Source organism: Rhipicephalus microplus, chromosome 9, assembly GCF_043290135.1.
Source record: "Rhipicephalus microplus isolate Deutch F79 chromosome 9, USDA_Rmic, whole genome shotgun sequence".
Lineage (NCBI taxonomy): Eukaryota > Metazoa > Arthropoda > Arachnida > Ixodida > Ixodidae > Rhipicephalus > Rhipicephalus microplus.
The window spans coordinates 8,779,415-8,806,957 of NC_134708.1; the positions used below are offsets into that span (position 1 = coordinate 8,779,415).

The window sequence follows — 27,543 nt, forward strand, 5'->3', positions numbered from 1 at the left end:
CGGTTGAGTGGAAAGAACTTGCTGAGTCTTGGCACTGGTCAGATACTCAAACCTCGGCACTATGTAACGAGAACAAGAGGCGTACTCAGTGCGGAAATCTTATAGGAAAGACGGCACATGCGCGTGCTTTCATCGAATCAAAACCAGCCCCGAAGACTCCAAACAAACATGTGCGCAAGGCATGGACGCTATAAATAGAATCCTTTGTTTGCCTTGTATTATAGTACAAGCATGCTCTGAGAAGAGACAACAAAAGGATTCAATAATTCTATGGAAATGTCTTTGTCCAACCAACTCGCGCAATGTTTGTGTGATCGAATAAGGTGATGCATTGAAAACGCGTCTCAAAACAGTGATCAATAGGTAAACGAAAGTGCGACAACACACACACACACACACACACACACACACGCACACACACACACACACACACACACACGCACGCACGCACACACGCACGCACACACACACACACACGCACGCACGCACGCACACACACAGTTAACCTCTGCGCTGGCGTAGCCGGATGCGAAGGCACAGCGATGGAGTTGCCCCCCCCCCCCCCCCCCGCTCTAAAGTTTTTAATCGCACACGCAGGAGCACGCGCATGATCATGCAAGAAGGCTAGGAGAAGCTCCCCCCTTCCGAGAAAAAAATTTCTCGCAAACGGTTAACTCTGTGCCTGCCGTTTTGTCGCACTGCCTTAACTACACAACCATACTAACTAGCAGTATTGTTTTTCTCCCTGAAGTCATCAATTGTGGCGAAAGGAAAAACACAAGAAATAAAGGAAGCAAGGCACGAAAGCTGCCTCGACAGTGCGCCATAATTATATACCTACGATGAGCTGGACAACAACGGAAGTGCGACCGCGTTCGAGAGGTCGTAATGGACGAACAAAATACGTGACCACAACAAATTGACCGTCCTTCGGGAGAACGGTGCGGAGAAATTTCGTATACGGCACGAAAACACTGATCTGGCAAAGACAAAGAAAGAGAGGAACTATTTGCACCGCAAAAAAAAAAAAAACTTTAATGCGGTAGGTTGCACAATTTTTTTTGTGTCCAATAGAAAAACAATGGTGAGGAAATGCAAAGAAAAAGTGGAACCACTCGACACCAACCCCATTGCAGAAGAGCTATAGCAGCGAAAACATACGGAAAGCGGTGTAAGTCAGAAAAACGACAAGCAACAATACTTATATATACTAGTCAGCCACATCGCAATTCCGTTGCAGTCAGTGGAGCGAATGGTTCGGACAGCAGATGGCGTACCATCGAAATTCCGTTCCCAGTTTCTCGCTACAACGACAAAAGAAAAGGTCGGGGAAGGCGGCGTGCTCAAGCACTGAAACGACAGCCTCGTTCAAATCACGGAGAAACTGCAGGCTGGTGTGAGGAGACCATCGAGCGCGACGTGTTTCCCGTGCACTTCGATGGGCCTCGCCGAAGCCATAAGCGGCATATCCCGGAGCTGAGAGCAGCGCTGGCCAACACTCGCAGGTTTCGTGCACATAAATACTTAATAATGTGTGCCAGGGGACGACCGCAGCCGTAGATCAATCAACCTTTTGCATTACAGAGAGAGAGAGAATAAAATACTTATTTGCGTCCAAGGAAAGAATGTCGGTGAGTGGGATCCTTAGTCCTGGATACCATCGGCACGGGCCGCTGTCCTCGCTCGTCTCCCGAGGGCCTCTTGGGTCATCGGATTCGAGCTGGACAGAGCTGCCTCCCACCCTACAGTGTTGTGTTGTGCTCTGGGTTGTAGAGGTGGATTGTGTAGGCATTCCCATACCATGTGGTACAGGGTGGCTGTTTTATTGACGCAGAACCTGCACTGTGGTGCGTATGTGCCGGGACCTATCTTGGACAGTATGTATAGATTGGGGTAAGACAAGGTCTGCAGGCGACGCCACGCTACCCGAGATTCTTTACTGAGCTTCGGCCCCGGGGGCAAAAGTTTCGGTCTTTCGAGTCTTTGATGTTCGAGAATATCTGAGTATGTTAGGAGCGGTTACATACGCATAGCCGAGGGTGGGTGCGATATGCCGGGGCCGGAGGTCCGGAATAGTAGGGCAGCACATTTTACTGTGCTTCCCTCTTCCGTGTTGCTAGAGGGGCACGGCAGGGTGATGCGAGACAACTGGCCTAGCCAGAACAAAAGCCATCGAAATCGAAAGGCGAGCGGAGATCCCACAAAGGCGCACGCGGCGTTGCATCGCGAGAAAGGCTGATTGGCGAGAGCACCGGGCGCAGTGTCCGAAAGTTGCACGCTCGTTCCCTGCCAACGGCAAGTCGTCTTTTCGTCCACTTTACCGACTTCACATCTATAATCAAATGTACACACACACTTGAAACAGTACAATTAACGTCCTCTGCGCCTTCCATGGCTTCATTATCTGCTGATTAACTTCATTATCTGTCTATTTTCATTAACGTTGCGTAAAACAAAAAAACGAGTCCTCAAAATTCCTCCCCTTCATTCATTGGGGAAACCAAGGGAGGTCAGAACGTTTCGTTCTGAAAAATGATCCGTTTACGGAGGCAATGCGAAATCATACGAGGTGTCTCCAATCTTGGAGGCAGTGCGATATTAAATAAGGTACAGAGAGCTTTCGAAGTGTAGCGGGGCAGGATCAATACATCCACTGAGAAGAGAAATAGTTTTCGTGGTTTCGATTCTCGGCCACAGCCAGCCGTTTGATGGGCGCCAGTCATCTATAAGATGATCATGATGGCCATCTTCATCACACGTATTCATCTTCCGTATTCTTTACGGCTCCACACGCGAGACAGGACTTCGGCGCTGTAGCGCCGCAGCACAGTGCACGCATCTGCCGTATTACTAGCAGACTGGCAACCGCTGTACGGCATTACACGCTTCAGCGACACTGTATTCCATGGAGACTATACGATGAGAGAGAGAGAAATAGACTATTGGGCTGTCCTGCGTGGGGAGGGTGAGAGCACCGCGCAGGGTTCCGCACCCTCCTGTCTATTTAGACCTCAACGACGGCAGGCCCAGCGCGTATACGATGACGTGTCTGACTGAAAGCGACTGGGAGTCGGTAGCAATCCCCCGCCAGTGATGCAGGGAAAGAAACGGACACTTTTCGTCCTGCAAGAATGCGTCTTTCGGAGGAAACGGGAACAACCGCAGTCGCGCTGTAGCAATCACCGGCGGCGCTCGCGTCATTATACGCGGTCGACACACCACTGGCGCGCGTCCTCCTGCAGGACCGCGCCGGGTCCGCCGCTCCTGTGCGACCATTAGCCAGGTTGGCCGGGTTCTTGCACGGATCGAGCCTCTCCTCCCACCGTCCCGTTGTCGCATCCAGACACGAGGAATCGTGATTGCGTCGCTACGTTTTGCGGTCGATGAGCGATGTCGCCGCCATGTGTGGCTTGCGTTTCGGCGATGACATGTACACCGACACAGCAAGCGCGTACGCGTGAGAACGTGGTATTCGAGACTTACAAGCAGCGTGCTATTCCCGCTCTCTGAAACATGCAGAACATTTTTTTTGTTTCTTTTTAAAGGGGCCCTGCAACACTTTCTGAACATGGTCGGAAAACGCAGCCGATCGGTAGTCGAGAGTTCCAAGAACACACGAGTCAAGTATTCTAGCAAAGCACGCCGGCCTGCAGTTCACAACAAATTCTCAAAGCCAGCTAAAGATTGCTTTCTCTTCACTGATTTGAGCATGACGCACTCAGTCTTTACTGAGATGTGCTCAAGGTAACGATGCGCGCTTGACGTATTTTCTTTCTCCGTGTCGTCCCTCCCTGCTTAGCTTCCGGCACTTTTTGTCGGAACAAAAGAGAATGCGATTGCAGCAAGCGACAAATATTTGTAACTCCACTCGTACAGGGCGGATTCTAAAAACATTTACGGCGCTAAACTCGCGAGGCAATAAACTCATTTAGTGAATTAATTCCATGGCTGCTTGAAAATGTGTTGCAAAGTTCCTCTAAGGTGAAAGCCTTACATGCCTTATCGAACGCAAAGAGTTGCCGTCGGAGTCAACACGAGGGATGCAAAAAAGGCAACAAAATACGTCACTGTGTTATTACGTCACCATAGCCGACAATGTGGCGTCACAGGATGGCATTTTTTTTTCGCAACGCCATGACAACTTAACGTGACATTACATAACGACATCTCACGACATGCGCGATTGGCCAAAGGTTGGACAATCTCGGAGTCAATGCGAAACGATGTGACGTGCAGAAAGCGTCCAGTGCCTCCCATCCCGATGGCAGGGCAGAATTGGCGGTTTATGCAGAAATATTTCGAAGAAACGAGGGATGGGGGAAAGGTGAGGGAAAAGGAAGGCATCAAAATTGACCGAGAAAAAAAAAACAAGATGGCTTTCGCCTTGCAATTGTCTTAAGCATTACGGACTCTCTTATTGGAATGACAGCAAACTTGCGCCACATTCGGTAGTTGCGTGACCGAATTTTCTGCGTATGTGTGGAGTTTACGTGGTTGTGAAACACCGAACTCATCTCTGTAACAATCTCACGGAAGCACGAACCGTGAATTTGTTTTGCAGCATTGTACGTTACATGTCGTACACGCAGAGAAAATGGCGCCAAAAAGCAGCGAACTTCCAAAACATGCACTGCATTGCTAATGCAATCCAAGTTGCTCACGTTCAGATACAGGCTTAAGAGCTTTACCGGAACGTTCTGCATTTTCACCAGCATGTGCGCTTTGTCTGCGTGGTACTGTGTACACACTTTGAGTAAAACTTCCAACTGGATACTGCAGTTCCAGAAGGGATGCGAACGAGCAGATGCAGCCACCATAGAGTTGTTGCAGGTAATGCGGGATCATTAGTACTGTGTATTTTCACCTGCAATGCCGGTGCAGATCAAACAATGTTAGGGCGGAATAACGAGAAGATGTAGAAGAACCGATCCGATGATATCGGTTACGCGATCTTCTCATCGTGTACTGCGACATCAAATTCCGTAATGCGGTAAAGCCCGGACAATTGAGTCGTTAACAGACAACGCTGTAAACGAGGAAACGCAGGATACGAGTGCCACGCATGCTCGCACCGCAAAGAAGCGACCGCGCGACGCCAGAGCATCGTTTCACACAATGATCGGCGTGTAGTACACACGCGCATAAGCTCACCCTTCCAGATGATCTTCAGCGGCGACATCCAAGCATTCCCGCGAGCCTCGACGGAGCGGTACGACGTGCGCCACGACAACGGGGCCTTATCCCCAAAGGGGAGCAGGAAGTCCCGCATGCCGACCAACAAACTGAATCGGCTCCTCGAGTCCCTGCACCGCGGGGCGAACTGGCGCGCGACCTTTAAAAATAATAAAAAAAGGCGGCGAGCAGCTGCTGCCGTTCGGGGTGCGCTCGGAGATGAGAACCCCGGGCGGCCACCACACAGTACGCCGGCCCCGCCCACTGCTTCATCAAAGATTCACCGGGCTTCAGAACCGCAGTCTGGGTCGCGTCGCTCTTTCAATGCCGACGACGACGCATGCAAAGGTCGCCGCCTTCACGGCGACCGACAATGGCCGGGGTGTCTTTGTTTTTCCTTGTTTGTTGACTTTTATGCACTGTACAAGTGTACTCTTCTGCAGGGAGATTAGCGATAAGGTTTTGCTCTCCGTACCTGAGGCCCGTAACGCGCGCTGACATTTACAGCCCGGCGCGTCGGCCAAAGGGCGCCATGACACGCGAGCGTACGGGACGCGTGTAAACAGTTTACCAGCTGCATAGGTGAATAATTGATTGATTTGTGGGGTTTAACGTCCCAAAACCACCATATGATTATGAGAGACGCCGTAGTGGAGGAGGGCTCCGGAAATTTCGACCACCTGGTGTTCTTTAACGTGTACATAGGTGAATACGAGATCGACGATCGGTTCAGGTGTTCTATTAGCAAGACGCGACTAAAACCGCCTCATTAGTCATTGAGTTAATGAAGAGGAAGGGGTCATCAGAAATATTTTTCTTAGAAGGTGGTGGAGGAGGGGGGGGGGGTGTTTATAACCAACCTGTGCTTATGGTGATGCGTGTGCATACGTGAGCGCGTGTACGGACACATGCAGAATTCAAAACTTTTGAGGGCGGGAGTGGAGGCTGAACCTAATTTATTTTCACCAAGGATAGAAATTTGATTCAGGACGACTTATCAGCGTTTCTGATGCAATAAACATCACTTCGAACTTCTAGGCAACTCGTTTCTGTGACAAACAAATGAAATGGCAGGAAACATGACGCAGAGAGAAACGAAAACAAGCAAACTGCTTCCCCGCCCAGTGTGAATTAATAATTAGGACGAAGGAAGAACCGTACTACCCTGAGAAATGCTGATGGCGATGACATGATATATAGAAACATAGTGGATGCCGTAAAGTTGACGAAGCATGCAGCCAAGCCCAATAACATGATTTACACATTTGTTTCCTTTGTCTCTTTTTTTGTGCCTAAATAAATCAGGCCGCACAGTACTCTAGCGCACTTACGCAGAAATGAATGACCGCCTGAAGTAAAATTTCAAACACAAGCCCGCAGATTTCCCACTTAAAGGCACACTCAATCTCGTAGCAAGAAGCCCGTTTTTGTGAACTATGTTTCTGGTACAGCCCAGGTCGTAAGAGATAGATTCCAGATCATTTCAACACTGAGGAAAAATAGGTGAAAAAGACAGCAATAAAAATAAAAGGAGAGGGGAAGAGGGGGCACCGAAACGAGGTAACAGCGGACTCCCCGTCAGCACTTTGGCACCATAATGATAAAGGCTCCGTCGGGACTTGGCACGGGTTGGGCGGACTTCGGTTAACTCCGTTCGCTCCGCACGAAGACAACGAAGAGATAGAGAAAGAAAAAAAAAAACATGATCGTAAATATGGTACGGGATACCGTGCGGTGACGAAAGAGAAGCTTCCCAAAACGTACAAAATGGCTGCGACATGACGACACCTTAACGTGTGTTCGTGTGTCCGCGTGATTGAGTTAGCACATCCAACCAAAACGAAAACAAGAAAAAAAGAACCAAGAGGAGGCAATGATTCTATAATAGACGCAACACACACACACACACACACACACACACACGCACACACGCACAGGTTGTGGTTCAGTAGAGTCATGCGAGCCGCTTCATTATTGTTACGGCTTAACAAATAACCCATCAGTACGTCATCAGTATATTATTTTACATATCCGTTTGTTTCCTAGGTCGTCAGAAACGTTCCAGTGCCGGGATGAAGGTACGGCCTAATTTCAACCGCCCCACCACCTCCAAAACCAAACATATAATGGATAACACTGCGTACGCCTATGAATGAATATATTCAACGCCTATGAAGAGTCGTTATAAATAGCCTGCCACTCCATCACCACCGCCTCTGCTCTTTCTCGGCATCGTGCCTAGTGCACGATCACGTGACACACCGAAGCACAGCGCGTGGGGTTGCGGGATAACCAGTTTCACTGAAGGCAGGCCGAGTGGCTATATCAGCGCCGACCGCTAAGGCAAGCTTACTTAGCCCAAAAAAGAAAAGAAAGGTAAGGGGGAGGGGGGGGGGGCGTCGGTGTTTGCATCACTGCTTGATTTAGCAAGCGCTTTCGCCACAGAGCGTTGGCGCTCGGAAATGCGCGATCCGAAGGCCAGCGTGGAAACTATCGCAGTCAAAGTTGAAACGAACTGAGAGAAATCTCTTCGGGACTGGGCGCGAATTGGTTCAAATGCCGGCGCGAGCCGGTTCAAGTGCTGTTTGACCCCACTTGCCACTGATAGGGCCAAGTTGCGGCCGAGAGTGCGGCGGCATGTGCGCGCGCCTGATCCCGAAACGCAAATGCGTCACTGCGGGGCCTCGGGCGGAATTCGCAGAACCGCGTTGAACGCGCCTATAATGAGGTATGAAGCTGTCGCGATCCGTTTCATGACAAAATAAAACGATCAGAAGCAAACTGTAGCCGTTCCACACCATCGTAGCTAGTATTAAAGAGGAACAGAAGTAAGACACGTGACAAATAGCATACGGTGATGCTCGCAACTAAGGCCAACACCTTCCATGCATCGTCAAACGAAGAGAGAACTGTAGGCTTGAAAACACGTGTAGTATGCCAAACAGCTGATGACGTCACCCGGGAGAGCCAATGTCAATTAAGGCACGTCAATGTGAATTAAGAGTGATACGAAAGTGATTGAATTAAGAGCAAACTAAAATGAAATGTCGTGAGGATTAATTATAGGAATCGCGTATGCAGCCTACAGACTTTAGCGAAAGCATGAAGGAACGCATATCAAACGTTATATTGGACTATCACGGGCGTGCGCACGGGAAAAGGGAGAGAGCGGGGGGGGGGAGATACGGGGGGGAGATACGGGGGGGGGGGGGCATGTCACGTAAGAAGAGTGGCGCATGGTATGTCCCTTATATTGATTAGAGGGGTGTGTAGCTACGATGTGTCCTCCTCCCCCCTCGAAGTCCCCGTAACCCTGCACAACCTTTCTAGCCACTACGCTTTCATATGAGGAACTTACAGATGTCACAAAAAAGTACGCGAGTCCCTTCCCTTACTTTAGACAGCTCAGAGCAAAGCCACGGACGTTGCGTTCCTTCCGAAGACGCAGCGCGCGTTCACCCTGCGTTTCACGTTTTACGCTACACAACCTGGCAAACAAATGCAGGAATAACATAGGGGAAGGGAGACAGTTTCAATGTGTAAAGATTGGCGACTTGACCATACATATACATACAAGCGGAAAACCAACCTAGATGGAGTTGCATTGCCATAACACGGATCACATATTTTCACATTTTCTCCTGTACGGGAACAGTCGATATCCAATTCGACCTTTGTCTCAACGCAAGAAAACCAGGATACATTTTTTTTCCTTGAGTCGACAGCAAACACACAAGACCATTAAAATCGTGCTTCACATAGGACTTAAATTATTACATATACTTGGCACGACGTTGAATTAACATGGGATTTCTTCATAAAAAATACCCCCCCCCCCTTAAATGCCCCTCTCCCTTCTCGGTAAGGTAGAAATGAAAGATTCGACAGTCCGAACCGACCGATCGCGCGGCTGCACCCAAGACAAACAGTACAGCAGCACTCGGGTTAAAAGAAACGCCATCGAAAAGGAACTGTCTTCTTTGTCGCGCTGTGGACAGCCTGTACACCGCATCGGAGGGACAGCCAGAGAAGAGGTTGGGAACGGGGGGCTCAGACTCGCATCGTAAATCAAATCGACCCGAGCCGTCGCAACATTGAGTCGCTCCACCGACCGTCCGGCAAAAATGGGAAACTGTACGAGACAAGCAAAAGCCATCGATTGACGTCGCTTATATGTATATCTGCATTTCAAGCTACTATATCTGGTATAACCCTAGGGAATGACTTATTTTTCTTTTTCATCAGTATCATTCACATTTTCTTTATTTAGATCTCCAGCAGTGGTTCTACGACTTGCTTTCATATCAACATTCGGATCTCATGTGATTTCATGCGCCACATTTCCGTCTTCCTTTTTTTTTTCTCGGTAACTATCATATATTTTAGAGAATTTCACGGATTACGGTTCCTGCTTCGCCCTACCAGCTAGCTTCCTACATCAACCCTTAGCATTGCTCACTGCACTTTAGATTATTACCACTTTTCGAAAAAGAAAGGGTGTTATTGAATTTCGAGAAACGTGACCGGTATTGCATTATAACATGCAGAGTACTATTACCGGCTACTCAGTGTCCATAACAGCAGGGCTCAATATTTCTAGTAAGCAACTGTTTACCTGTCGACGTTTCGATCGGAGACCGATTTTCATCAAGGCATCAAAGGTCTTGCTTAAGATCAACCTCCGATCGAAACGTCACGTCAACAAAAATCTTTTTTTCCTATTTGTTTGCGACAACCGTAGACAGAGTTTTCATATTCTACGTCATGATGTTCTCCGCCTTTCTTCACTGTTGCGTTTCATTTCACTGCAAGGAAACAGAAGAAAGGGAAGGCGTATTGTGCTTTAGCTATGGAGCTCAGGGAGGGGCAAGGAAAGGCAAATCAGTCCATAAGGAATGTACACAAACACATTATATATATATATATATATATATATATATATATATATATATATATATATATATATATATATATTGCTTAGAGTAAACGCATACTTAGATAAATCTACGCCTTTTCCGGTTTTCCCGTGTTCGTTCTTTTCCACGTTCCATCGTCTCACCTTACTTAGTAGCGGACTGTGAGAACTATAGGGGCCCAAAGCAACGTCTGAAAAAACAAACAAAGGAAAGTGACTAGAGCGTTACCCCCTTTCGGCGTTTCCCCTCTTTGCGGCACGAGTCGTGACGCCAGCAGTTTGTTCACGTGACGTCAGGATCCAGCTCTCGATTAACCAATATACGAGATACGCCTGTTGTGAATTCTCTCTTACCCTGCTTCACCGTACAGACGCATTCCCGTTCTATATGTCTATCATGCACGATGAACACATTTCGCTTCGTTTTTTTTTTTTTTTGCGATTGCGCGAGCAGAGATAACATGATGTTATCGAAAAAGTGCGCCATTCAGACTGGCTCGACGCTTAGTGCTCAAATTCCGCGCGTCTTATGAAGCAGCAAGTGGCGAGGAGGAGATAGCGCTTGCAGCATGTGCACTAAAGGTTTAGGGGCTTTTTAAAAATTCACTGCAGGCCCTACAGGTATTCAAGTAAAATTCTCTACAGTTACGGCTACACTTCTCGACGTGCCACATTCTAATAGGCGGATTTGACTATTGTAGGCATTCCTGCCTTAGCTACGGCAGGATGGATGTAGCGTAACAATTTTAGTTTACACATATGCTTGGCGTCAACATTATTTACCGGAAGTATACGTGATAGGCTGCTCTGATAGCGAGTTCAAAGGTTGAAAGCAAATTCAAGCTCCTCATTACAGTAGTTTTCGGTGACTGCTTCTTTCTTTCTTTCTTTGAAAGATAAACATTTAATTGAATTGAATTGAATTGTGGGCCCGGATTTCACTGACGGAAAGGATGTTCATTTAGTCCACATCGGTTGATTTTATTTACATCACAATTGCTACACTGCAGTTAAGAACAATTTATGTCACCTGTATGCTTTCATGGGCCTAGTTTGCTGTTGGATTTGATTGGTTGAACCCAACCTGAAACATAATGGTTCTGTTGTAGCGACTTACAGGGTTTACTACAATTCCGGAATAAAGCATTACCAATTAGTAAACATTAACACATTACATTCATTATTTCCTTTTGACGAAGACCCTGACGCGAATGAACCTTTTTTTTTTCTCAGAGGTTCGCCATAACGCCACAAGATGTCGCTACCAACTGCACTACTGCCATCGATGTCTCCGGCACCCGCAAAAAGTAAACGCTAAGAAGTCTTCCGAAAAACTTATCTGTATTAGCGGAGCATAACGATACGAAAGCTGCCCTGAGGCACGACTCGAGAACAGTTTACTCCGACGGGGCGTGGAAGGGGTTTACTACAAGAGCAGGTCCGCGAGGACCATGGCACGAGAGTGAGGGAGAGGTAGGCTTATACTCTGAGGAAGAATGAAAGCTGAGATAGAGGGGATATTATGTTTAGTCTACGACGCTTCATCCTTCCTCCTCCGAAGACAAGAGGATGTGTCGAGCCCATGGCGCGGCCCGCTGCTTCCGAGAGGGAATTCCACGCACAACTATTCATCACCGACCCTCACCTCCTATTTCTCTTTTTTAGCTTCCTTCGATCGCCGCCCATACACTCACGCCATTAAGCAGTGCGGTGCAGCACTGATTAGCCTACAACTGCGAGGTACACAGCGGATCGCGAATGTAAGATTAACACCACGGTCCCATAAAAATTGAACTGCAATGAAGAGGAATAACCAGCGCTGCAGCCTCTTTACAACAGAACAAACATTCGCAGTTCCACCGGGAGTATAAGGCATTAAATGGGTGTAAAGTTTCATAATTCTAATTCAAATAAAAAATCACGAAAAATTCGGGGAAACGGTATTAATGGAAACACCCACGCCATATATATTGGTGTTTCACCACACCCGCGGAGTTTTGAGGGATACGGTGGGACGTACGAATAACTTAGAACGTTGAGCCGTGTATCATCAAGTCCAGCTGGTATTCTGGAATGGTGCAAGTGTATTTGTGCAATATAAGCAAGGTGTAAACTCTTTGGCAATACCACGTTGCCGGACTTTGGTTGCGACGGGTTCCAATGCTCCGATTTACACAAAACGCCTCATAGACACGGTGCTCTTCAAAATAACGATTACATGCCTACCAAGAAATATACACCAGCAGCAACGTAGAGCAACTCTGGCTTCTGAAGTTGTAGTTCGGTGTTAGACTAGCAGCGCTTAGCGCCGCCATGTTGTCGCCACCCAACCCATCACATTTACGTCATCGGTACTCTTAAGAGTTCCCGTATATGTTACCTTTACTGTAAATGTTACAGTATATAGCATATCCTAGTAGTTTTTCTTCATAAGCTACCTAAAGGCACCTTATCAAGGTCGCATGTGCATTAACTCGTTCTAGGCACTCTTTTACACAACCACCACCAAAAAGACACCATATAAAAGAAGGTGGTGTATGTTACACTTGAAATAATAATAATAATAATCAAAAACTACGTGACAAAATCGCGTGTTTCCGCTAGCCTCGACAAGCCAGCCTCCTTCGACATCGCCCCTTCCGACAAGTGCGCGGTGCGCCCCCTTGGTAGCATTAAACCCGCACAGCGACCGCAACATGTACACGCTACCAAAGAAGCCGACCAATAGTAGCGCATGCCCTTCACGTGAGGGCCTCAAGATCACCACGGCAGGCTTCTTCAGTGTTTTTTTTTTTCCTACCTCCATGCTGGCCCACCTCAAACGCTAAGAGGTTTAAGAACAGTGAGAAGAACTCTTCTACACTTAGTTATGGTAAAACAGTGTAGCAAACAGGATATTGAATATAATACATAAAAAGAAAGCGTTTACTGTTTGGTTCTGTTGTTCTTTTTTGTTTCTTCTCATTGCCGTTTTATAAAATCTGCCTTTCAGTGCATTATGTAAAATTTTGTTTTCACTGGCATTGGTAGCTACGGCTAGCCAAGCATCTTGATTAAACGTGCTTTTTTAATTGTTCTCCTGGTTATATATTCCCAGCTTTCTCAAAAAAAAAAAAATCGACAGCCCTCTGTTGTGTGCTCACTGCCCCGCTCATTGCGCAGTTCTTCCGTAATGCCGTATATGAACCAGCTAGCCCACTTCATAACCCTTCTGCGCCTAGTGTGCGCGCGCACGCTGTGCACCATTCCAGGCACTGCACGGGTCAATAGGTGCCCACTGGGAGCGCCGCTGCTTGATTCTCCCTCCCTTTCGTATCCTCCTTTCCCGATCCGTGTCAAGCCTCTTCATCTCATCCTGGTTCTTGTGTAAGGTACACAAAGGACGACGTAGGGGGAGGCTTAGGACACGGGCCAACTGCTCGATCGCTCGGCTCCGTGGGGGGCCCCGTCGCGTAGACGTGACGTGCCATTCAGTCTGGGGCCGCGCCACTGGTGGTACGGCCGTCAATAAGCGAGCCTCGGCTTAACCGTGGCTTCAAGAAAAGGATGGCTGACGAAGCTACGGATAGGTATCACTCATCTCCTGCAGTTTGGGCGACGTTTGCTCATACGGTTGTGCAGTGGAAGTTAAATGTCCTTTAAAATAAAAATCCCACCCATCCACCCATCCACCCACCCACCCATCCACCCATCCACCCATCCATCCATCCATCCACCCATCCACCCACCCACCCATCCACCCATCCATCCATCCATCCATCCATCCATCCATCCATCCATCCATCCATCCATCCATCCATCCATCCGTTGACCTGACTTTCCTATTTTTACTTTTTTTGGGTGAGTGGGAGGAGGACTGTTTTTTCTGATACGCTGCATATGGCATCGTTAACTAAAATATAAAGCCGTTTTTTTTACGTGCTGAGGCAAGCGTAATAACCGATGAACCAGTAATGCGATTGCCAAATTAATATAGTACTATCAGCCATCATTGCGACAAATATAACAAATTCGCGCATACTACGAAGTGAACGTAGAGCTTATGAAGATTTGAGGGCGGTATCAATGCGCACGCTTTAACAAAGATCAGACGCAACGAAGGTATGACCGCACAGCATTCCGTCACAAAAGAGATTCCACTGAATAAGTAACTAGTAAAGAGAAATCAGAAAAAAAAATATTTGGGCACTTGAATAAGGACATGCCATACAGCACGATGCGACAGGAACTTGCGCATCCGCAAACAGCCACCACGAAACTCGCACGGTTGGAAATACAAAAACGAAAGATTACTTAAGAAAAAAAAAAGAAACAAAAACACAGGACGCTGCAGCGCGTGGTGACTGCACGTCCGCGCAAGCGTGCGATGCAACTCTGCGAAAAAACGGATTCATTCGTCTTATACACTTCGCCTTATCTGCAAAGCCACGCGCCGTCGACTCAGCACAAGCAAGCGTCGCATTGAGGGCGCGGACGCTGCATGCGGAGAGGAAAACAAGCCTCTCACGGAATCCAGCGGCAAACATACGGACGCGGTTTTCCAATAGCGGCTATAGCTGCGCATCGAATTCGGACGCACGCGATCACTGTAGCAAACGCTTGCTAACGCCATTTTTCTTTCTTTCCTTCCTTCTCTCCTTATCTCCTTTATCTCTCTCTCTCCTTATCTCCTCTATCTCTCTCTCCTCATCTCCTCTATCTCTCTCCTTATCTCCCCTCTCTCCTTATCTCCTTTATCTCCTTATCTCCTTTATCTCGCTCTCTCTCTTTATCTCCTTTATCTCTCTCCTTATCTCCTTTATCTCTCCTTATCTACCCTCTCCTTATCTCCTTTATCTCGCTCTCTCTCCTCATCTCCTTTATCTCTCTCCTTATCTCCTTTATTTCTCTCTCTCCTTATCTCCTTTATTTCTCTCTCTCTCCTTATCTCCTTTATCTCTCTCTCCTTATCTCCTTTATCTCTCTCTCTCTCTCTCCTTATCTCCTTCCTTCCTAACATTTTTCTTCTTTATTTTTCTTTCTACCCTTAGTTTCGAAAGGTCGGAATCCCAATAAAAGACTGCGACAGAAGCCACGATGAGTGCGCGAACATCCGTCGTCATATTGCGGGCGAACCAAAGCGTACGCGCTCGTCTTCGCCTTTGAGAGCCGAGCTCGTCTCGAGTTTTCGGAAACCTTGCGAAGAATATCCCCCCACCACTCCCCCCCCCTTTTTTTTTCTAGACTTATTCTATCGCGGGTGCCTTCGGCTGCCGTCTTGAAAGCTCGTGCATTTTTGCGGCTTCGTCTATCGAGAGAGCTCTTGGGGTTACTACCTTCGCGAATGAGTTTAATTTTTTTTTTCTCGTTCTCCAACTAGCACAAGTGTTGCGTTCCAGTGTCTGCACATGTGTATCATGAGACCCCATCTATTTTGAGCTATGTTTCCAACCCTATGCATCACGTTCAAAAGCACTTAAAACAAACAGGAATTTGCTACACTCCGGTTGGTCAGGCTTGTGTAAACCACTGCTCTAATTGGATTGGCCCAAGCTCGTCAGATGATAGTGCCTAAACCACGACATTATTATGAAAGACACCGTAGAGGAAGGCCCCAAAAATTTCGCCTCTGGTGTTTTTTCCTTAACGCGCACTGACATCGCACACTACACGGGACATTTCGCCTCTGCCGAAATGCCACCGCCGGAATCAAACCCGCAACCTTTAGGTCAGCAGCCGCGCACTGTAACTGCTGATCCTCTCTGGCAGACATTGAAATAAGGTCTCATAAACATAACGTTGCAGTTATAACAGCAAAAACTCAAGACAAGTCCCCACAATAAAAAAACCATACGACGAACACGGTACCTCACTATGTTGGAACACTGCGTCGTAATTCAACGTAAACGCCATAGGTCACTGCTTCGTGTAGCTTTAAAAAAAAGATGAAACCACGCACAAGTCCACACTACCCAAAACAAACCGGAGCACCTTGTTTTAGCGTCGTCACTGTCAAAAAAGAGGGCGTGCGCCTAAACTTCTCCGCACGTATACTACACCTATTATGATATTGTGCGATGGTCCACTTGCCCGGCCGTAGAAAACAGACGAGCGATACAGCTACAGCTTTCATACCTTTCTCTTTCCTTCTGTGTATCTTCCCCGCCCCCTTCCTTTCTCCATCTGTTTTGGTTCTGTTCGCGCGGCTGTGAGCCTTCATATACGATATGAAGTTATACGAAGAAAAAAAAAAACGAACACAACAGCACTACACAGTGTCCAAATGCCTTGAGCGCAAGCGCAGATATCTGAGAAGTGGAGATGAAACGCCATGAACCGATATTTTCGCCTTCGCGGTATCTCGTGGCACGTCTGCAAAAAACGAGAAACGGCGAGAAAACGACGTGTCTGGCGAGCCAGGCGTTCTTGGGAGGCTTTTCTTTTTTTTTTTTTTTTCAACACTTGCCTCCAGAAGCCGAAGGGTCGCAATAAAAGTGCACACAGTCAGCTTTCCAGCTCGAAACAATTGGAAGTGATAATCGAAGAAAAAAAAACCAAGACCGCTTGTGCTGCATTAAGATAAAAAGAAAATGAAATTAGAGTCTGATATAGAATACTGTTTTTAGGAAATGCGTTCAATGGATGTATAGAACACTAATGATGATAACTGTTGGTTGTTTTACGCCCCAAATTCAATGCATGATTACGAAAGACGTCGTAATGGAGGGCTCTGGAAATCCCCCCCCCCCCCCCCCCCCAGGGTTCTTTAACGTGCACCTGGAAGGCTCAAGCGCGCAGGTCTCAAGCATTTTCGCCCCTACCGGAAATGCGGTCCGCGTAGCTTGGGATTCGATCCCGCGACCTGCGGGTCAGAAGTCAAAGCATCATAACCACTGGACCACCACGGCAGGTCGCACTGCAGCTGGCAGAATTACTTAACGAATCCACAATTTTTTTTTCCTCTCCTTGCTTGGACTTGATATTTGTCCCCGGATAAAATCTTATTGATACGATTAGCTCTAAAATCACGATAAGATTATAAAACACGACGTAGCGGAGGGCAACGAAAATCTCGACCACTCTGTGTTCTCCGACATCGACTCGCACTCTTACACCTATGATATTTTATATATAGGTATTTTGAAGACCCGAATGTAAAAGACTGGTTGCAATTTTCCTTATATCTGTTCGGCTATCATGCACGAACTTATAAAAGAAGTGCCATTTTTTGGGCGTGTTGGTAAAGGGAGCTTGACGACATATTGAGCGCTAAGAGACAGGGACAGGAGAGAGTGGACATTGTGGTGTCCACTCTCTCCTGTCCCTGTCTCTTAGCGCTCAATATGTCGTTATAAAAGAAGTTAGTAGCTTAAACGCGATAACATCACATAGAGCTGATTTCACAGAAATTCCGGTGTCGGAATCGGCGTAGCTAGTTCTGAGCGAAAAATCAGCGTTGTCAATGACCGAAAAATTGAGAAAGATGCAGATAAAATTACAAAAAAAAACTCTTTGGTTTGAGTGTAAATAGAACCCAGGCCCCCTGCGTCCCTAGCAGGTGATTACTGAGCCATGTCGGTGCATGAAACTACTTTGGACAAAAAACGCTATATTTGTCATGTGGCAGGAAGAGTCTCCTCAAAGCATGTAATACTGCGTGGGAGAAGCGTACAATTGCTCCAGGCATCAAAGCGTGTCAACTGCGCAGGGAATTGGCGTTTTAAAGACCCACGCATCCCAAAGCGTTCAGACATGTTTAATCACCATTATGAGTAATATCGTCAACCAAGTGAGCAACTGCGTACACTACGGATGCACCCTTTTCTAATTCGCAAAAGATGGAATTATGAGGTAGAGGATATGAACAAGCGTAATTGCAGTAGGCATTCAATGATACTTTGAAACGTCCAGTGTTACGCGCACAGATGTCTGTTTCCTATAGGGCACGGTATCCACCGAGAACCGGAGACAGGCAGGCAACAATGCGCAGCGACGCTATCGCGATCAGCTCTCGAAAATGAAGCTTCCTCCAAGCTTGGTTGGTTCTTCAGGAACCTTTCCTCCCTAATCCTTTGCCCAGCATACCAGACCGAACGACGTATTATGGAAGCCAAGCTCTGTCAGCTGGATTCACGGCCGCTTACAGAAGAGAAGATCCTGGGACCTTGGCCGACGTCTTCCCATACGCGCAAAGCCACGAAAGCCATCTTGTACTTTTTAAGGACCACCAGACTTCACGACCGCTTGTGAAAGAACAGTGTGACACCATACTGTGTAGCCTCGAGCTGACTGTTCATCCTTCTCTTTCTTACTCCTCTTCTTTTCTCTCTCTCTCTTTCCTTTCCATTATTCTCCCTTTCCCCCACCCCAAGTGTAGGGTAGACAACCGAGCCAAGCTTGGTTAACCTCCCTGCCTTTCCTTGCTATCTCTCTCTTTCCTTGCTCCATCTCAAAGTAGGAAAGAAAGGGAGTGGGTTGCCACTGAAAGCGGCTAAAAAGGGTTATGGAAAGCAGGAGCCGTTTCAATGGAGGCAAAACCACAGGACAGCGGCGCCATAATAGCAGCCGAGGGAGCATCTAATGACCACTGCCTGATGGCCCTTCGGGGGCCTCTCGGACTGACCTCTCAAAAGAAGGGCTCAAGAACACGGAGAAAGGGGAAGCGATTTGGCGACCGCAGCGCGCCCTGACGCCGCGGAGGAACTCCCGGCACCAGTGCCATCTGCAATGCTGCGCGTCTTTGGAAAGCTGTGCGCCGTACTGGAAGGTTTCGCTACCACACCGACACAGCGGCTTTAGAAGCGAAGAAGCAAGGTTGTTACACACGCCTACGCATACAATTTATATCAATAACTAGCATTAACGAAACGCTCGACGTTACTATATCGAATTAAGCTATTGCGCTACGTGCGTGGGATATCCCAAGTAGTTCATCTCGAACGCTAAATGAGAACGAATTCCTGACAAATATGTTAAGTGGATGCTAAAAAATTTTAATCTCAATTTATCCACATATTATTGGACGCACAATCTCTAGAGAACGCCTTACTTTTACTAACGAAAATTATTCAGTTTATTTTTGCGCTAAGTAATTCTCGTTATTATTCCTCAACTAGCCCTTCAAAAAGTTATTTTCACTTTCTACCGAGTTGTGTTTGTTTTTTCATCTTGGATAAGGAAAAGTGCCAAACGAAATCGCGGGTAGCGTTGCGATCATGAAAGTTCCTGGGCAGCTCTGAATGACCATAAATTTTCGCACCAGCTGCTGTTCGCGTTCATTTGATAGTCGATCAGTGTTTTCTGCTCGCCATAGTGAGAACAGACGACGGCTCTGAAAACGCGTACTGCAAGGCGGAATACATCGTACGGCTCGTTACTCCGATTGGCTGGCGCTGTTTCCAGTTCACGCCCCGCTGCACAGATTTAACGAGACAAATAACGGAAAACGAGGCGAAAGTCACGTACGACAAGATGCAGTAGAACCTCCGAAGAGCCACGCGATTTTGCGCAGGCGGTAAACAGACGAAGAAAAATGGAAGGGCAAGCAACGCGAACACAGTTATTATTGTTAGCTTTGCAAACGTAAAAATCATCACAAAGGAGAGAGTGATAGCGTAAAAGTCCCACGAGGAGAGACACAATGCCTGTCCGTTTGAAAATGGTCCGAAAGCACAGTCTCTTTGAACGCATTCGTGACGTGAAAAAAGAGCAGCGAAAAAAAGAAGCAGGCTTGCTGAAGACGAAGGCCTTTATGTAAGTGGCCGAGAAGGGATCGAAACAGACTGAGCCCGATGCGAACTAAAAGGGAAGTTCCTTCAAATGCATCCGTAGTCTAAGAAAAGCCTTAAAAAAAAGGAGGGGGGGCGAAGGGGGGGGGGGCGTTATGTGAGGTTAGCATAGACGGCGACTGAATACAAGTATATCGAGAAAGCGAAGAGCGCGACTTCGCAACGTCTGACGACATAAAGCAAAAGAGGCATACTCATTTTTAACAGAGCAACGAATGTAGAAGACAGTGTTGTCAAGTGAGTTGTGATTGCAACGAATATAAATAAACAAACTGATAAAAACCGCACAGATCATACTTGGGCCCGAGAAACTGAGTGCGCGATTTGAAACCAAGCCGGAAGCAGACACAAACGCCTATATATATATATATATATATATATATATATATATATATATATATATATATATATATATATATATTATAACACGCCGAGCGCGCGTCAGATTTCAGTCCGCGTTTGGAAGGCAAGCTAGAGGCAGACACGAACGCCATTTTGTATAATCGCGTACGTTGCTAAATGTACTAAGTGTTTTGAGTGCAAAAATAAAAGGGCGAACAAACGGCCGAAAACGACACGACAACCATCAGCGCCAGGTGCCAGAATACGAGTACTTGTTGCAACACAAAATAACGGGTCACAGACCGACACCAATGCCTAAGTCTACAGAGCAGTCGATGAGTTCCGAGGAACATGTTCTCTTCGTTTCTGTCTCGTCTTTTTTTTTTTTTTACCACTGCGCCTTCCAACGCTCGTTACGATGTTTACACTGTCAACACCTGCACGAAGGCTTTACGCAGTATCAACGACCGAAGCCGTTTCGGATGCTTAGACAGTGTCACTTCAATGCCTGAGCGGCGGACATTTACACACTAGATGCCGTCTGGGGATCGCGCACCCGATGCCTTGGAAGCTCCGCGAGCCTCTTTATCGTCGTCGTCGTCGTCGTCGTCGTCGTCGTCGTCGTTGTTGTTGTTGTTGTTGTTAGTGGCGCATACCCACTGTGGGGGATTGGCCAAGAATCGAGTAGTTTCAAAATTTACTGAACCTTTTTATATGCACACATTACGAGCGCGCACGCGTGCGTGCGTGTGTGAAAGATGAAAATAAACAAAACAAACAAAAAAGATATCTAACAAGAACTGATAAAGACAGAAGTGCTTCCGTATGTGAAGTTACCTTAAAGAGACGCTTAAGTGAGAATAAATCAGTTTATACCGACGAGTAATACTCTGAAAGCGCTAATGTCATTTATTTCGCCATCATAACATTATTATTGAGAGAAAATAGGCGAACTTTTCATTATATATTTTCGCGTCGAAATCCCTCAACGTGACGTAGAATTTTAAAGCGTCTTTTCGTATTTTGGTGACACCGGTTCAACGAAATATTTTGAACCACGGTATGCTTAAGCCTCTGCCCACGTGCACCTCTCTCACAGAACAATGCACATAAATTTTGCTGATTAGGCACTGCGAAGGTGCGAGTAGACGGTGTGAAAGTCTATGACATCATGGAAATTAGCGCGACAAATTCAAAATGGCATCGCCACAATTTTTTTTTTTAGCACTTTCTAGCTTACCAGGCGTATTCGCGGGGCAACTGAACGTGACCATCTCAGCTGGCGGAAGAGTAATTGACAAATGCGATAAAATTCGTTTTTCTCTTTAATTAACTCGTCATAGCCAGAGCTAAGGCTGAGAAAAAATACGACAGGGGCTTTCCTTCTTTTTTTTTTTCCTTGAACTGGTCAAACATGCGCCGTAAGAATTCGCCTTTAGACTTGGTGGGCCGTGTTTCATTCGCTGCACGCCGTTCTGGTGCCGAGTACTGAAGTGGCATACAAATAGCGTTAAACGCGACCGTACGCGTCTTTATACATCCGATGTTTACTTCTGCGGAAGCCTTTGTTCACAGAGGCGCCGCATATGAATTACGAAGCAAATATGCGTGCGTACTCATAGACGACATTGTACAACTGCGCCTTAAGCCAAGCTCCAGAAATCAAAAGAGAGAAAGAAAAGCTTGCTTGGAAGCCAAGCGCATTATGCAAACAAGCTTGAAAGCAAACCTCCTATACGTGAGCTATCCTTGTTTTTTTTTTTTTTGTGTCATTGACTTATACCGGTATTCTTCGTTTTCTCCTCTCCGCCATATTAACTCGCGTTTTCTCGAATTAGCATATTACATAAAAAATCCCACCTTCTGCTTGATAGTACGCAAACAAAGTACGTATAAAACGAGCACTGGAACAGAACGATCAGGAGTAACCTAAAAACTACTGGAAATGGGGCGGGGGGGGGGGTTTACTTGGTGCGACAATTCAACTGAGTTGAAACTGCGATACAATAACGGCGCTCGCGCACATGTGCGTTGTTAACACTGGCAATTCTTGTGTCTTCAATAAATTAGCTCGTTAGTCTGAGCTCGCCTTGTGTAACTTTTTTATACTTCTGTAACGCGATACGCGCGGCATTATCTCGGTTTAAAGATAAAAAAGTAGTACAGAAGTATGATTAGCGTTTAAATATTACAAACTTATCGAAGAGTATCGCATGACATATACACCGTATATCCAATGATCCCATATGAGCCCATATACACCATGCATAATGTTCAAAGGAGTAAAAAAGAAATAAAAAAAAACATCATCACGCTTCGCCGAACGAGCCTGAACGCGGTTACTCTGCATCCACTACTTATTGTAGCGATCAAGCTATGCCTTGACCCAGCGGGTCATTCCCCACGCCGGATTAGTGCCAAAAGGACAGTCTTGCCACGGCTGGACGGAGGAAGCAACAGAGACAGCGGCGCCAACTGTGTGGAATGTTGCCAAAGAGGATTTTGGAGCCGCCGCACTATCTCCCGCCTGGGCCACGCATCGTTAGCGCGTTAACCGGCAGACGACGACGGCGCTGGTCAAAGGGCTCTCCCCAGAGGATTCCACGAACCTGGCACCTCTCGAAAGGGCGCGCTAAGATCTCCTCGTGGGAACGCAGCCCGAGGCCGGCACCAAAGGGGTCGAGGCGCCCGTGCGTCTTCCGCTTTCCCCCTCCCTGTTCTACGGCAGCGCTGCGACTAGTGGCAAGAGTGTGTGTGTATGTGCAAGCCTGTGTTGTGCCTCTATGAACAGACATGATGGGCGGTACTTCATTGAGAAGAACTGCCACTTCACCATTGGTCCGCATTGTTTTATATAGTGATCCCCAATCTAGGGACCTAGGGAACGGGGGTCAACAAAAAGGGCGTGGAGTGCCTCGCCCAACGTTCTTCTCTTCTCTTCTGTCATCTCGACAACTCACTGTAAAGATTTAAATAAATCCGTTAAGTTTGCTCAAAGCTCTCCCCTAGTCCTTGGCTCGACGGAGCGACGGCGATCGGCCCCGCTACCCGCAGACGGCGGTCGCCGCGACGCGCAACAACTGGTGGCAGCGGTGGGATGCCATCAGCAGCGACCTTCCTTCCCTTCCGACGCGCAACATTATACTAAAAAAAAAAGTGGGAAAAAAAAAAAACGCCAGGCCTGCACGGAAGAGTTTTGCTTCTTTTACTCTAGCAAGCAAAAAAAAAAAATTCCACCCACCACAGCAGGGTTTCTTGTAGTTGCTTAATTTAAACCGCTTTTACGCCGTACCTCTTCAACTGCAAAGCGTTAAATAATATTCTAAGAGGCGGCGACAGAGACGAGGGCGAACCTGAATCTAACAAGCCTTACTGGAGAATGACGAGCGTATATGAAACATCGAAGACGCGTGCCGCGCACATGTGTAGCAAGCGGCTTTATTATGGTCGGACAGGCAGGCACGACCTGCTGGCGAGCCGAGGTTAACGGCGTCTTTGATTGACGACCGTGCGTCACCTCCTGCGCTCTGCTAAACACGGAAGACTATTATGAGTCAAGTCGCGATCACGCTTAGCATAAACACTGAAGCACGTGTTGCACAGCAACCTGTACTGGCGCCTAAGCAAGAGCTCGGCACATGCGCAGTATACGTGTAAGCAGTGAGGATATTTCGCTATTCCGCACATTGCTTACTTCGTGAAAGGTAATCATATGACGCGTATAGTGAGCACGGTGCAGAAATCTGAGCCTCACCGTTTATACGCACTGCGCAGGCGCCGCTCTTCACGAAGGTGCAGATAAACGTCGCTGATAATAGAACTGTACGGCACGCATTCCCGCAATGACAACAGACTAGAACACGGTATACAGTTGAACCTCGTAAAAGCGAACACAAATAAAGCGAATTATCGGTTATAACGAATCATATACGAACACCGGTTACTCTTCGCTTAAACGACCACCAATTTTTTTTTTTGATTAACGCCACCAAAAACGCGAAACCAACAGCGATAATGGCTATCCAAAACTATAAATGTTGCATAAAAAGCTAAATGAATGTTGAAAGATCATTTCCAACTACACATCGTTAATGTGGATGTGACGTCACCCTTTTCAAGTTACTATGAAAGCAGGCTGTTTTTTCAATCGAGCTTTGACATCGTCACACATGCAATGGCTTCGGCGCCGACTTTTTTTATTATTCATTGCGTCAAATGAAACGTATACCATGATCAGAGGAAGCCGGTATATAGCCAGGCGCACAAACGACGCAACCATTAAAGCAGTAAAGCAACAATATATGTTTGCACCATAAGCTATGAAAAAAAAAAGCCGCTGAAGATTGCGCAGCGATGAACGATAAGGTATTCTCACAAGAATCGTGGAACCTTCTAATTTCACTGCCTCTATTCCGACTAGAACAATAATACGAAGTTTGACAGTGTCGGCAGCCGTAGACATCTTGAAAAAAGATGGCAAAAGGAAAACAAAGAAATACTGATAACAAACGCGGAATGGAAGAAACGCCGGTAGACGGACCAAAATCAATGCGACGGCCAGAGGGGCACACTGCCGTATATCTCGAGATAGCAAAGCCACGCGATATATACATGCTACCATGAACGGCCACTATAAGCCAAACAACAAATGACCGACGGTCAAGCTGTTCGCCCACGAACAATGCGGATACGCGCCTGTCCAGCCGGAGGAATTACGATGCAGCGCAAAGTCATATCCCCCCTTCCCCCCCCACCAAAAAAAAAAAACAAACAACAAAGCAGGCTTAAGCTGGGAAAGGTAGATGGCCGACGAAATCGAGAGAGAATGGCATTGAGAAAAGGGGGATAGGGTAACGGCTTGCGCGCATCTGCACTGCCAAACCATGCATTTTTTATTTTGTCAGTTTTTTTTTCTTTCTTTGAGCGAAAAGCTGCAGCACTTGGTGAGTTAAAATTCACGACAGACAAGACTAAATACGAGGGAAAAACTGCCCCCTTAAATGTGTCGTATATATAGTACACATACATACATACATACATATAAATGAACGAATTCACTATACCAAAAAGAAAGGGGCTGTTAAAGCCTCCCACCCACCCAAACAAAATGCTCCAGGAAACTCGCACGCGAATACGTTCTCGACTAATAATAATAATAATAATAATAATAATAATAATAATAATAATAATAATAATAATAATAATAATAATAATAATAATAATAATATCAACTTTTACGTCCATAAACCACGATATGACTATGAGGACGCCGTATGTTAACAGTGCTACGGAAATTTCGGGTTCTGTAATGCACCCCTAAATCCAAGCCAACGGGCACCGAGCCTTTTCGCGAATAAGCACCCGAGAATCCGAGGGACGGAGCCCGCATGAGTACAGCGCATGCGCAAAGCATTCGCCGACGTCTGGTCGGCTATTTCCAAGGAAGTTGGAATGCTCCAACCTCCTGGGCTGTTTCCGAAGGCAACATTCTGAATTGGCTCGAGAACACTGTGCACCGTTTCCGTAGCAGATGAACCTGCAGGAACGGGCAAAGAAAAACAAGAAAATGAAGAGCAATGATAACAATACAGAGTAGAAGACGAGGGAGAAAAAAGGAGAAAGAGAAGTGCAAGGAGGAGAACAAGAGAAAGACGGAGCCTAGGAAGAACAAGAACGAGATGGAGAAGAAACCGGCAATGGAGGCGAGAAGAAACGGCGCAATGCTGACTGGAATGTTGGGAAGCAGGCTGGAAGAACGCAGAAACCGCTGGCTGGCCGAGCAAAGGCGCCAGCCTGTGTGACAGGATGGAGAAGACGGAGGGGGGGAAGGGCTTCCGAAAAAAAGAAAAAAAAGGAGCTGCAGTGACCGCCCGATTCGTGTTGCCAGCCCAAGCATCTACCGACGTAGCTACGCAGTGGACCAACACGGGCGAGTCACAGCAGGCGCCAAGGAGTTAGAAAAAGAGTAAACATGAATGATAAGAAATGAGAGAGAGGAAAAGTGGAGGAAAAAGAAGCAGAAACACACGAGTGCAGCTGTGAACATGTGCCAAATGAAGTGGACGAGAATTGAGCGAGAAACACTGAATCAAGTGCCCATTCACAGAGCGAGAGAGGTCGAAAGGGGGGAGGGGGGTGATGAAGCTTTCAACGTAGAAATTGTTCTATAGAGAATCCGCTAGAAGCTAAGCAAAAGTAAAATACTCGCGAGATCACGTTCATTTATAACCGGAATGTAGTGTGCAAAAAAGGAAACAACGAACTTGCTTTCAATCGAGAAAAGAAAGAAAGAAAGAAAGAAAAAAAGAAAGAAAAAAAGAAAGAAAAAAAGAAAGAAAGAAAGAAAAAAGAAAGAAAGAAAGAAAGAAAGAAAGAAAGAAAGAAAGAAAGAAAGAAAGAAAGAAAGAAAGAAAGAAAGAAAGAAAGAAAGGAGCCGATTTCACGCTACGTGAAAGCCGGTAGAGCAGCAAAACACAGCAGCTTTCACGATGATGAAAAAAGAAGCGTGCCGTCGAGTCCTTTCGCAGAAACGCCTGGACGCCTTGTGCAACCAGGCAGCCAGAGAAAAACAGTGTGCGAAATTCGCAGCGCCTCCACAGCTGGTTCTGACAATAAGGTAAGACTTAACGAAAGCTACAGTGGCAAAGCCAAGTTTCAGTATATGTCCGCGTCGTATGCAGCACTGTCTTGTTCATTTTGTGAGCTATATGTGTTAAAAAGGTGTCGCCTGAAATGTCCATTCATCGTGAAAGCAGGTAAATCGCGCCAACACCAACACGGAAGATAAGATCAAGATGTTATGTACCTGTAATCATTTCTGCACTATTGCCATGTACCAGGGCATTTGTAAAGCCGTTCTCACGGCTTTTAGCCTTGGAGACCTTCCAGTTTTGTTTGATAAATAAGTATTTAAATTTAACATGCTTGCAACAAACGTACACAAGGTACCAATAAACAGTTTCCCGGTCATCCCTGTGAAAAGAAAAAAAACAAAATCTACGTTCCCTTTTAAAACAACTTGAAGTCGAAAACCCTATTTTCCCTTCCCGCCGATGTAATGATGCTGCAACGCTTCTTTTCGAAAGCTTTCTGCGCCTGACTTGGTTTTGCGTGGCCCCCGTGATCGGACCAGCTTTGATCACGTTACGATGCGATGTGATAACATGATCGAGTGACGCCATAATGAATTAGCGAAATTTGGCGATCTGCCATACGTAATCGTGAAGTCGTATGATGACATCTTTTCGTGACGATTCTTTACATCACCGGTTCCTGCCAACGCCGCTAAACGCGAAACATCGCCAACGGGCGAATTTCGTGACTGATGAGGCATCTGAAGCTTGCTCT

The 27,543-nt window shown here is 46.7% G+C and overlaps 1 protein-coding gene across 6 annotated transcripts in view; it reads right to left on the reverse strand.

Annotated features, from left to right (window-relative positions):
- LOC119163436 (adenosylhomocysteinase-like 1) overlaps window positions 1-27,543 on the reverse strand; it is a 281,699-nt gene that overhangs the window by 56,020 nt on the left and 198,136 nt on the right. The window contains exon 1 of one of the 6 annotated variants that reach the window (XM_075873075.1): window positions 5,152-5,284. The exons of the other annotated variants lie outside the window; for them this stretch is intronic. Within the exon in view, the coding sequence (XP_075729190.1) occupies window positions 5,152-5,269 (118 nt within the window). The 5' untranslated portion in view covers window positions 5,270-5,284. Of the gene's footprint in view, window positions 1-5,151; window positions 5,285-27,543 lie in introns of those variants that run through there. 6 annotated transcript variants of the gene reach the window in all.